General features: G+C 42.3%; 2 protein-coding genes across 6 annotated transcripts in view; one reads left to right on the top strand and one right to left on the bottom strand.

Annotated features, from left to right (window-relative positions):
* mprip (myosin phosphatase Rho interacting protein) overlaps nucleotides 1-3,812 on the bottom strand; it is a 36,659-nt gene extending 32,847 nt beyond the window's left edge. For 2 of the 4 annotated variants that reach the window (XM_026350963.1, XM_026350962.1), the window contains exon 1: nucleotides 2,814-3,812. In XM_026350963.1, the coding sequence (XP_026206748.1) occupies nucleotides 2,814-2,936 (123 nt within the window). In that variant the 5' untranslated portion in view covers nucleotides 2,937-3,812. The remainder of the gene's footprint in view (nucleotides 1-2,813) is intronic. The other 2 variants (XM_026350964.1, XM_026350965.1) reach the window with 2 other exon arrangements.
* Nucleotides 3,813-4,363: 551 nt separating this feature from the next.
* On the top strand, nucleotides 4,364-10,066 carry dhrs7cb (dehydrogenase/reductase (SDR family) member 7Cb). Of its 2 annotated transcripts, none has more exons than XM_026350685.2 (7): nucleotides 4,364-4,500; nucleotides 5,962-6,118; nucleotides 6,819-6,931; nucleotides 7,756-7,966; nucleotides 8,058-8,150; nucleotides 8,981-9,142; nucleotides 9,314-10,066. In XM_026350685.2, exons 2-7 carry the CDS (start codon nucleotides 5,965-5,967, stop codon nucleotides 9,514-9,516), a joined length of 936 nt encoding a protein of 311 aa, XP_026206470.1. In that variant the 5' UTR covers nucleotides 4,364-4,500; nucleotides 5,962-5,964; the 3' UTR covers nucleotides 9,517-10,066. The 2 variants fall into 2 exon arrangements, with proteins under 2 accessions (XP_026206470.1, XP_026206471.1); XM_026350686.2 differs by lacking the exon at nucleotides 4,364-4,500 and adding an exon at nucleotides 4,903-4,999.
* The last annotated feature ends 2,662 nt before the right edge of the window (nucleotides 10,067-12,728 follow it).

The raw sequence follows: 12,728 nt of genomic DNA, 5'->3' as shown, positions 1-12,728 counted from the left end.
AACATGCAAAACCATTAACTCATAACTACTATCTCACAATGGACTTAAGTGCTTCCTGGGCAAACCTTCAAACAGCTTTATAATCCAGTTGGCACTTGACAGGGTAAAGATAATTATATTATTATTTACATAATACTGTGTGATGGGTTGTGGTGTCATATGAATGAGTTATCAGGGAGAGAGGTGACAGAAAGTTGGCTTAATTTCCCTGCTGCTGCTACACAGAAGTACTCAGCCTTTGCTAATAATATGTCTAAATTCTGTTTGATCTATAGTACGAGAACAGTCTATTAATATTAATTTCTTTTCTGAAGAGCACCACTTTAATGTGTAGCAAATCAAGAAAAAGGTGTTTCAAGTTTGTCTGCATTAGCAGAGATGTTGCCATAGTTCTAATGGCGGCTTAGAAGAGCAGATTCATTCTAGCTGGGGTCCTGTTTTCATTGAACTGACTTGGAGGTGACAAAAACAAACACAGCTGGGTGTGACACCTGGGCACTGGTGTGAAAGTTATGTTATTATCACAACAGTGATCTTAAATATCTTAATATCTCAGTGATCTTAATAGTCCCTCCAATACAAACTGTATTGGCTATGGATATACAGTAAGCTTTTTATTAGTCAATTTGACCTGTAGTGATGGTGTCTATCCTTGAGTTTAGCTTGTAACTGCACTGGAACATTTGGAACAGGTTAAAGCTATAGGCTCTGTAAAGTTTAATTCTTCTCTGTATCCACTGCTCAGAAGCTCAAAGTGGGATGTTGAGCAGCAGCCCTCTGGGAACCTCTCCCCTCATTTCCCAAACCCCACACTTCCGTTCTCACTCTGTGACTCCTGCTCTCACTCCTTAAAGTCTCATCACATCCCCGCCTGTCATTCTCCGGCTCTCCCACGTACATGTAAACCTCAGTCTGCCTGGATCCTCCATCACTGTCCTGCCTCCCACCACCACCTCTTCTAGACAAAGTGTGATCTTCTCTTTCTCTACCACAGAGATCATGCTGGCCTGTAAGAACATCTCAGCGCTCTGGGGACGAACAATTCACGCGGCTGAGTGAAAACCGTGACAACAGAGCTGGAACTCACGAGGAAACAAAACTCTTTTTGGAGTGTGTTGTCTGCAATAAAAGAATTCACTGGGGGCTTTAGCAGCAACCCCTCCCCCAGCTCACTTTTTATTCTAGCAGTACTGGAAAAAAAAGAGATTGTTTATATTGGATATTGTCCTTCTGACATTCAGCTCTGTTCCCTTTGCATGACTTTTCCATGTGGGCTATCTGTTACAAAATTGCATCCTCCAGCTCCAGCTCCCTACCAGTTCTGACTAAACTGCATTTAATTTAGGGCTCAAATTCAGTTAACTAAATGAGCTACTCATGGTGTTTTAACATCATTACACAGCTTTACCAGAACTGTCTTTACACTGGGTTATTGAGTTTATCTCCTCTGAGGTGTCCTGCATCAGTTTGTTAACACTTGGAACATTTTATAAAGCCTAACCCTCACCTGTTACATAATACAGCTTTAGGCCAGTAATGACCTGGTGCATAGCACTAACTAGCTCGAGGACAGCTCATATTAAATCCCTATAAAACCTGATTGTGCAACTGAGCTCCCTGGTAATTGTTTGGCTAGGTGACACACTAGAGACGCTTTCAAAAAGCCTGTGGGTGACTGGGACAACGACGACTGATGGTGTATTATTCTTGAAGGCTAGGCTGTCTTGCTGCTTAGGTTGTGGCTATCATCATAGACGCTGCAGAAAAGAGTGCGGGCAAGGACATAGGGGGATTAGAGGAAGTGATGTAACCATACGCTTTCTAGCCTGACTCAGGGGTCTTGCATTTAAAGGGTTAACCTGCAATAAACTCAGCTCAGCAAGAGATACACTCTGAAGAGGAAAAAAAAAAGAAAGCGAGCGTGGCTCCCACACACTCACAGAGGAGAGGAGGATGCTGACGTTGCCGTTTGGCTCTTAAGCTGTGTTCAAGGCCCCATCTGAGCCTCATCATCTGGGATCCATTACAGGACACAACAGAGACTAAACTAATGATCTGAGAGCGAGAAAGAGGGACTAGGAAAACATGCTTAGAATTTGATCTCTGCAGCCGTATAGAGCTTCCCTCCCATCTTTGTTCCTCATCACTCGTGTTCCCATTACCCTGCTCACAGTGACCACCAGCCTTCCTGGGGTACGCAGTAAAACAAACAACTGCAGATAAACAACAGCTGCAGGTTACTCAGTGAACTGCTGAGACCAAACCGGGTGGCAAACTTTAGTTTCAAGTTTAGGAATTCACTTTCACCAGCCTGATTCAGTCACATATGAGGGTCAAAGCACAAAGAAGACATGAAGGAGAAACCATAGATGTTTTGTGATTCAGCCAAAATAAACACCCTAATTTTCCCTACTTTTTAGCTGAAATTTTACTGTTGCATAACTGCTACTTTAAGATTAATTGTACCCTATTCAGACATATCTGTCTCTCTGAGATATCTAGACATCCTGCTAGACATTACAGCTCAACTTTAATGTATTTTATACTTTAGTTAAAGCTCCCCTACTTGAAAAGTGCCTCATAATAGATACAAATGCAAGCAATGAAGTAATGACCCATCTGTCATCCAAACCTTAAAAACCTATAGACTTGACAAGCTGGTTACTAAGCTCCCAATCACTTCCCACTTTTCAGAGTTTGGCAGCAACAAGAGAAAAGGATTATCCTAATTGGCAACGATTACTTTAAAATACTCAAAGGTACTGGGGGATCCTAATGTTAGTAATGTAATTATTGCTTCCCACTTTGCTTACCTGGGTCAAATCCTGATCCGTCAATAGATGCAGCTCCCGTGGTTTGAAGCAGTTTTGACATTTACTTTTGTTGAAGAAGTTCGCCTGAAATTTCCTGCAGGGGTTTTCTTTTGCGGCAGACATTATATTTCTCCTCTTGTATAATCCCTCTGTGGTAACCTCTCTGTAGGATTTTTGTTTTCTTTTGTTAATCAGCAGTGAAACTGTAACGTTACGTTGATAATCCCGCTGTTTTCTGGTGCGGTCTCTTCTATTCCAACTTGGAAAAAGCTCCAGCTCCGCGATGCATTTTCAAGTAAAAAGACCAAACATGAGTGGAACTGTTCAGATAGAAAGTTCAAATTAAGCCCTTCGTTTGTCCGTTTAGTTGTATCCAATTGCTTCTTCCCAATAAATAATTAGCTGCCATCAAGCCAGCCTTCTCATCACTCAGTCAGTGATGAATGCTTTTCAGTCAATGGCCTGCAACCACAAAGCGCAGTGGCGAGAAAGGTGGCTAATGTGCTGTTAGCTTGCCAGTGCCAAATCAATAACGTGATGGCGTAAGCCACAAAAACAACATTTGCGCACAGTTATCGCCTTCAAGCTCCGAGGCGGTGGTGTCTATTAAGTAACAACACACTCCCATGTGAAGGACCCAAGCCTAGAGAAAGCTTGCAGTCAGACAGCAGACTACTATACCAGTCGCAGCGGTCAATCCATGCGAAGTTCATCCAGTGCTCCTGTGCTAGCCTACGGTTAGCCCAGTTAGCTAGCTCGCAGAGAGGATAGCTAATAAAATCCTCTCCTGGCTGGCGCTTTCAACTTGACTTTTCAAGAAGGGACGGGCCGAAAAACCAAACGCTTGCCGTGCTTTTCTCCCAGGTAGCGACGCTGCATGCAGAGAAAGCACCTCTTGGCCCGTCACAGATGGCAAACTAAGTGTTTAGGGCTCGGTTCATAACTAGCCTGGTTAGCAGCAATAGGTTTATTTTCTTCTCTCCCAGCGGAGCGAGGGGGAGCGACGAGAGCTCGCACAATCGCATGGAATTCTGTCAGTTCTCGCGATAGCGGCTCACTGTCGCCACCTACAGAGGAAACACAGTTACTGAGCTGCTTGAGTGTATCATCACCGTGACACCTAGTACACAGTGTTTATTATTACTTACTGCGTAGTTGAACTAATAGAATTAGAAAAATTAAAGAACTCATTAACAAGAGGTGAATGTAGTAAAATACAATATACAATGCGATAAGCCAAATAGAAGGATAAAGTTGCACAAAGTGGAAGTACTCATGCATACTACACGTACCTCAGTAAATGTGGTTACCATCCTACCTATTCAAATCATTGCCAGTAAAAAAGAATCTATTTTAAAATAATCAAAATGAGTCGTGTGTCCCCAACACATAAGACTCTCATTTCTCCATTCCTTCATGCTGGCAACAAGGGGACATGCCTCAGATTCTATGCACCACATATGTGCGTATTAATGGCTGACTCAAGCAGAGGCTATTATAAGTAACCAGGTCCAGTGGACGGCGGGGGGGGGGGGGGACAGACACACAGACACACCGAGGAACAGAGCTGTTTGAATGGACGAGGGACACGGGAGGAGAGGAGCTGTTAACTAGACCCTGGAAAAAAACAAAACAACAACAAGAGACACAGCCGGTCCTGCTGAAGGAATAGCTCCTTGTCCGTGCTGTAAGTGAACCAAGAATAACACAGATTACGCGTGTGTGTGTGTGTGTGTGTGTGTGTGTGTTTGCTAAGATGGCACTCACAAGCTGACTAACCCACTCAGATCCAATAAGGTGTCAGCCCAAACACAGGGCTGAGCCCAGAGGTAAATCAGAAATACTAGTTTTAAGGTGGATTAGGGGCTATCTCAGCGCTTTGCTGAGTAAAGCGGGACAAGTAAGGTCATCCATTGCTGATGAATGTGAGCCCAGCCAGCCGCCCCTCTTGGGGGGATCCTATGACAATATCCTGGAGGTGACACAGTGCGAGCCATTCTGTGGCGGCTACTTGGCCAGAATATATTTAGCCTCAAACTCATTTGACATGCTGTGTGTGATAGCAGTGGCACCAAATACAAATTCATACCTCAGAGGGCTTTGGAGCAGAAAACTACAGTTCGTCACAGTCAAATCAAATACTGGATCGCCAGAGAGCTGATATATTGGTCTGCAAGTATCTTTAGGTGCTACAGTTTATTAGCCTTTGCATGTTTACTGTGTGTTGTCCACTCTAAAGCAATAGTTGACATGTTTTCAAATAAGCTTATTTGATTAAATATTACAAGAACGATCCAACTTTAATGTCTGCAGGCCTTGTAGGACCTATGAAACTGGACTGTGCAGCCAGTTAGCTGGCTAAGTTAGCTTAGCATTAAGACTGGTCTGGTTTTGATCTGCAGATTTTCTCAGCACTGGATTGGTTTGTGTGGCTACTTATTTCCCACTGATTTATGCTAATCTAAGCTCATTTATTTTTGTGCATCAAACACGTTCATATAAACGTATCTTGACACACATTTGAACAGCCTTGCATGGTGCTGTTTTTAGTTTTTATGCTATGCCAAGCTAACTGGCTGCTAGCTCTAGCTTACACACGTGAGCGACTACTACTATTCGTCTAACACCTGAGATGAAAATGTCTCACGTCAAGACTACTTCAAAGTATTCTCTTGTTTTACACGCTATGTTGAACGCTGATCTATGTTTTGCTCAGATTTCACTCCTCGTCTTGTAGAGAGGAGACATATGATACAAAGAACTACGTGTTTCATGGCCTGAGGTTTATTGTGGGGAAAGAATCAGGAGGGTAACTTTTACACTTATATCTGATAACTGATAACTATCTGATAACCACCGAATTTACACAAACATTAGGGACTTCTGCTGTGTTTGACACAAACTGAATCCAGATAAAACTCATCAGCGAGTATTGGTTTCCATGATTCAATCAGTACCAAAAGCAAAAGAGAAAGTACGGGTAGAAGAAATTATTTAGAGAACAGGTTTGTGTTTGAGTGACACCTGAGTTGTGTTGTGCATTCACTTTCAATTTAATGGAGTGTCTGTTGTTATCCTGCATCAGTTTACACCTTATGTGAGCTGTTCAACGCAGGACTTCATGTATTCTCCTCTCTCTCCTCTGCAGAACATGGCGCTGCCCTCTGTGATGGTGTTGCCCCTGCTCATAGTCATTGCAGCGGGGGTGTATTACATCTACAATGAGGTCATGCACTTCATGTCCAAGTCCCAAGTGCGAAACAAAGTGGTGGTGATTACGGACGCTGTGTCTGGAGTGGGAACCGGTAAAAACTACCCCGCTTGTGTTTTTTTTAATGTTTAACCTCACATCGCCATGGAGGTTTCGTTTTATTTTGCTTCTTTCCTTGTTAGTTGCTCCGTCTGTCTGTCAGCAGAAGTGCATCAAAAGGCAGATTTCATAAAATTTTCACCAGGCTTATAAGCCTCCGGGGCTTAGGAAAAGTTGATTTAAGTGGTGATTCAGATCTCGGCTTTGTGCCACTTGCTGATTATTGCAGAAATGAAATGATGCAGATAATTCAAAATTCGGCACACTGCTTTGAACTACATGATTAAAGCAATAGCTTGATATTTTAGGCAATGAAGGTATTTGCTTTATTGCCAACAGTTAGAAGAGGAGATTAATAGGCTACCACATCACTGTCTGAAAATGAAAGTACAATAAAGAGTTTTTTAGCTGCTAGCACTTGTGTTAGCTTGACAAAACAGCCTGCTTGGCTCTATCCAAATATAAGTTACTTATTAATACATAATGTGTTAGTCATTGGGCTTTAGAAGTGCTGGCACTGTGGCCAGGCCACTTATTTCCTGCTCAGACTGGAAACAGGGAGAAAAAGCTAATGCAAAAAACAACAACAACAACAAAAACAGAAAAACAAAGTGCACAAATGCCAAATGAATGACATCATGTTATGCAGTTATTTGCAGATATATTCAATTAATATTTTTCTCTGTTTTGGTCAGAGTGTGCTCAGCTCTTCCATAAAGGTGGTGCCAGGCTGATTCTGTGTGGGACTAACTGGGATAAACTGGAGTCTCTGTATGACAGGCTGACTAATGATGCTGACCCCAAAGAGGTGAGGAAATGAAAGTGGTACACTATGAAAGTTTTATCATAAATAAGCCAGACTGAGAAAACCTTTCCAAACTAATACTGCTTCTCTTTTCTGTGGTGCTGATGAATCGTTTTTGGCAAACTGGCCGACAGAGAAACAAATCTTTCAGTATGGTTGCTCTACTAGACACTATGTCATGCCTACTAATATGCACTGGAAAGTCTACAGTGACAGTTCTTATCTGAGCTCAAAGCCTTTATCATGCCACAAAAATCCCTCGAATAGCCACCAGGAATCAACACATGACACTGTGGGTTTAAAGTTTCAGTAAGAGAATAGCAGGTTCTGTCGTTGTTTTCATGATAATCCTCTGCTCTGTCACCACTTCTGCCTCGGAGCAACACAATAGCAGGATGTCCCCTCTGACAGCACACTGTCCTCCACTGATCTGATCCACAGCCACAGCAGACGTGTGTATATGGGGAAAAAAACACATACTACAGGCCTAACTACGACAGCAATGTCAATCAATTAGAAAAAGGTCATAGGTCACGCACTGTTGTTGGTCCCAGGTGTTTATCTTTAATAGCAAGTGACAGAAAATGACAGGATACAGATTGTTGGAATGCAACACAGATGACGAGAGATTATCAATGAAGAAATGCAAATGCCAAGTGAAAACCTAAGGGACTAAGAACTGTGGCTTCTTTATCATCTTGTTACAACTTCTATACTAATGTTGACTTATGTGCCTGTAGGTAGGAGTACCTGTCAGGACTGTCATGCTTACTAACTGCACATTTTGTCCTCACATATTAAAGTAATACAAGTTATTGTGTTTCTAGACATTTGCCCCAAAGCTAGTGATTCTGGACTTCAGTGACATGGATAGCATTGAGGACGTGGTGGCTGAGGTGTTAGAGTGCTATGGCTATGTGGACGTGCTGATCTGTAACAGCAGCGTGAAAGTGAAGGCCCCTGTGCAGAGTGTCTCTCTGGAACTGGACAGGAACATCATGGATGTCAACTACTTCGGACCCAGCACTCTGGCCAAAGGTGAGCGAGGCATTCCTGCAAAATGTGCCACCACACAGACGACCTGCTCTCTCTCTTGTCTAAATGCTAACACGTCCAAATTGTGCCTCAGGGGTTCTTCCTCCGATGATTTCAAGAAGATCGGGACACATTGTATTGGTCAACAGCATCCAGGGCAGACTGGCCGTCCCATTCAGGAGTTCATGTGAGTTGCCACCAAAAGTCTGCATGACTTCGTCTCAATGATATTTCATGGCTTGTTATACACAACTGAAAAAGATGGTTTATTCCCTTTTAGAATTCAAGTACTACTGGTTTGGCCAAAAAACTTTGATCAAGTACTATACTTAGCATATTGCAGTATTTGTACCTATAGTATCTAGAGTATCTTTAAACTACTTTTGTAAAGAAGAATTAAATCAAATGATCCATCTATGAAAGTATAAACTGAAAAAATAGACTGACTAATAAATTTCTCTTCAGTGTTTTGTTATGTAAACGTGTGATATTTATATTCCTTGCAATGAAATATCCCATTATATTCACTGTGTTGCCAGTTTTGAAACACATAGGTAAAACAAACTCAGTCTTGCAGGTTATAAGGTTCAGTTTTTTGGAAATCCCTGTGTGTAAATGCCAGACGGGGAAACAACTAGTTGACTGTTGTGTGACATCAAAAACTCAACATCATGTTACTGTGAGGAATATAGCCACATGGGAACAGTTTCAAAAACTGTTGTCAGTTACGGGTCATAATTCACAAAGTTCCTATTTAATTATTGAGTCCGTGTTGTCATACATCAGTAACTGTGTTTGAAACGTGCACGGATTTTAAAAAGTCAAGAAATTACCTCTTACACTTCATCGCAATGAAACACAGCGTTCGAACAGCTGGTTTTCTACTCACAGTGTGGCGTCACACAGCAGAAAACAACAAAAACAAAAGCGCCCTCTGCAATGCGTGGAATGAGTCACACCCCTTTCGTGCTTGTGCACAACAATGATCGTGTGCGTGTTTGTGTCGGCACCTGTCAGATGCGGCGTCAAAACACGCGGCGCAGGCCTTCTTTGACTGCCTGCGGGCCGAGGTGGAGGAGTATGGGATTGTTGTTAGCACCATCAGTCATACCTTCATCAATGCCTCTGATCCACCACCTGTGGAGGAGCCCACCCCTAAACCCAACACCCTGGCTGCATGTGAGTAAAAGAACTGGTGTGGAAGTGACTGAATGAGTATCAGCGCTTAGTTGATGGTGGGTTGTTTGCTTTCAGAGTAGAGGAAATAGTTGTCTAAACCCATTTGAAATGTTTGGAAGATCCCTTTTTTGAAGTTCACGAACAAATCTATATTTATCTTTTCCTCCCCAGTTATCGCCAGTCAGCTCACCCATGGTGTGCGCCCGTCCGTCCTGGCCAATGAGATTATGCAAACGGTGAACAGGAAGAGGAAGGAAGTCGTGCTGGCCCACCCCATCCCCAGGGTGGCCCTCTACCTCCGCTCCCTCGTCCCCCCCTTCCTCTTTGCTGTGTTGTCTGCTGGAGTGAAGGACTCAGTGTTGGCTGTGCAGTAGGAGACAAGTAGAAATGGAAGATGAGAGATGTCAAATAAAGCATGGATCAATTGAGATTATGTTTATGTAAGGTAATGTAATGGATGGGAAGGAAAACAGTGGGCAGCTGCTCATATATAGTAACAATACCCACTAAATACATTGAACGTTAATATGATGAGTCCTGTACTTGCAATAGCTCCTAACTTAGCCATTTGGTGGCAGCAGAAACGTGTGAAAAGAGAGTTGAGTTTCTTTCCACCTGAAGAATTTAGAGGTAAGAAGAAGAAGTATAAGAATCCTGTGGAATAAAATGTTGGCTCTAAGTCAAACAAATAAGCGACAAATCCACATGCATTCACTAATTACACACAAACGGTCACACTGTATGTCAAAAACATGGGAATTCCTCATTGAAAACAATACAATGACTGGAGTGCTTCAAATTCACTTGTGCTTTTTCACAACTGCAACAATGCAGATATATTGTAACCGATGAGAAAGAAACAAAAAAAGTAATGCAGTGAGAAAACAACTGCAATATGTTAATAAAGATGACGTGAAACATCTTGCCATGCCTTGTAAATTTGTCAACTGGTCAGATTTACAGAACAGACCTCTTCAGCAGGTCACGTGCATGCAGTCTAAAACCTTCTACTACCATACTACTACTACTACTACTACATACTGAATGTGGCTCAGTACACCAGTGCATTCTTTCGTTTTAAGGACATTACTGGTTGTTGCATTGCTCCTGCTCGTCGTTTGTGCAGTGCCTCTGATTGACGTTTCCTCTTTTCTTAGATTCACAATGACTTTCTTTAATCCTGTAGACAGCCCTGTGGTTTTCACGTAGATTTAGCCTCTTTAAACAGCAAACTCAATCTTTACCTCTAGAACCTATGTGCAACACAATATCTAACTGTGAAATGTAACCATCACTGAATTCTTAATATTGACATTTAAATCATTGAAACTCAATCGCATCACAGTGAGTCAAGTCTTGAATATCTCTCTCTATTTATCCTCTAGGTGGCAGCAACAGAGCGTTAGTGACACTCCCAGAGCTTCTTTCACCAGATTTCACAACTACACGTTTCAAATGTTGGAAAACCTATTTTTACACGAACTGTTAGTATTGTAAGATAGAAAAACAACAACAAAGAAGCTAAAACGTATGAATTTGTTTGTGGAGTAATTCATTTCACCACTACAAATTCAGACCAGGCAGCTACGACGCTCACACAGACGTAATACATCCAATTACACGTCACTCATAGATTTATTGCACTCATCAGTTCAGGGCTGGAGGAGCGGAGCTTCAACCAGATATTATCCTGTGAGGATCACACTGCTGGGATCAATGCTCTGAACATGATGTATATGCTATTTAGTGATTACTCCATGTGTCCAAAGCCCAAATAGAGGCCTCAACACATCTAAATCAATAAGACTACCATGTATAAAGTCACACATTCGGTGTGTGCGGGCAGTTTAGAGTTAACAATTAACCAGTTGGCTGAACCCAGAACCCTCAAAACCCTCAAAACCTGGCACATGATATCAGAATATGTTAACCAGGATGTCCATCTTTGTGACTGGCATCCCTTTTATTGTGTGGTTTCTGTGATGTAAATGATTCTCATCCAAGCTGTGTGTGTGTGTGTGTGTGTGTGTGTGTGTGTGTGTGTGTGTGTGTGTGTGTGTGTGTGTGTGTGTGTGTATGTGTGAGAGGGAGAGGGGAGAGAGAGACTACAGGCATCAAGTCCAGCTGGTATGCGTGAGGCTGTCCTCCAGGTCACTCTCCTCTGGGGAGTCCAGCATCTTTTGTCTCCAGGGCCTCGGGACCAGGAATGTGCCTCTAATGTTCACATGAATAAATGCAGCTCTGTGACATTTCCACATGTCAACCAGGAAGGGCGGCTTCAGAGCACTCAGCTGGACTCTCCAAATTGGCATTTTGATCAGACACATTTACATGTGTCACCCGCGACTGCCAGGTCGCGCAGGTTTCTTTGAGTGCGGACGGACGTCAGCCCGCAACTGAATAATTGTTTAACATGCATTTCCAGGGCAAGATCACAGGCGCTCCATATCATATCAGCCATGAAATTGTCAGATTTATTTCTGCTTGGAGGTAAATCAAATAGAAATGCATCGAGGTGTGCAGTAATATCTTTGAATGATCTAAGCCTAATAGATTCTCTCAATCATGTGTCTGGGCTCTCTGGTGAGCGATATGTTGATAAGGCCCAAACACGACCGACATGATTGCCCCGAGGCGACGTCCGGAGTGATGCTTCCTGAATGCGAGGCATGACTTATATATGAGAATCACCTCACAGGGACGTCTGCTGCTCAGAAATGGTCTTTCCATGAGCGAGGTGATCACCCTTATCAATTTTTAAAGCCCAAGTTATTGACACTAACCTGACTTATGGAGGTTATGCAGAGGCCATGGTAATGATTCCCCAAGCCTTCACACACAACACCAGAGGGGCCGGCTCTTAGTTTAAAATATTGGCTGATAGCGAACGTCATTGCTCCAGTGAGTCTTACGGCCATGTCTCCACAGTGGGGTTCTCTTTGTCCATTGTTTGTTGCTCTGAATACTTGGATTCTGCCCTGGGGGGGTCACCAAAGACATAAAAATAAGTGACTCAAAAGCAGTACGTATACTCAGAGTGGATATATCAACCAGAACACAACTACAGCTCATGCTGAACTTTGAATAAATACAGAATGGTGACAAATCCTAGTTTCTCCTCACATTTTAGGTTTAACCCAGGCTTAGTAGAGCATTGGAAAACCCATTGTTCTTGTAAACGTGGCTGACTGGAGGCATTAATAGCAGCTGCAGCCCCAGCTCCATCAGGGATCATCAAACTAAATAAACACATCACATATTTGGATTTTTTCTTGTTTTTTTTTTGTATGTGTCTTCATTTTTCTTTCTTATCAGCCAGTCATTTCACTCCTTTCGCTGTGCGCATTTTATTATGCATTGTTCTTTTTTATTAGAGTAATAATCCCGATTTCCAATTTCTCTAAAAAGTCATAATGTAATGATATTTTCTTTCCGTCTTTGTTCCGCTTGCATTTTATTGTTTTTTTTTTACTGATCTTTTATTGTTGCTGCTGTTTTTATTCTGTAAAACATCTTTACAGAATAAAAAAGCACTTAATGCAAATTTGTTTATTTGCAACATTGCACTAATTATTATCATGATCTT

The sequence above is a fragment of the Anabas testudineus genome, chromosome 19 (genome assembly GCF_900324465.2).
Source record: "Anabas testudineus chromosome 19, fAnaTes1.2, whole genome shotgun sequence".
Classification (NCBI taxonomy): Eukaryota; Metazoa; Chordata; class Actinopteri; order Anabantiformes; family Anabantidae; genus Anabas; species Anabas testudineus.
This window is presented reverse-complemented; position numbering and strand designations above follow the sequence as displayed.

Coding starts and splice junctions, on each gene's coding strand:
- dhrs7cb (XM_026350685.2), top strand. CDS start 5,965: ATGGCGCTGCCCTCTGTGATGGTGTTGCCCCTGCTCATAGTCATTGCA. Junction 6,119..6,818: donor TGTGTCTGGAGTGGGAACCG/GTAAAAACTACC, acceptor TGTTTTGGTCAG/AGTGTGCTCAGCTCTTCCAT. Junction 7,967..8,057: donor ACCCAGCACTCTGGCCAAAG/GTGAGCGAGGCA, acceptor ATTGTGCCTCAG/GGGTTCTTCCTCCGATGATT.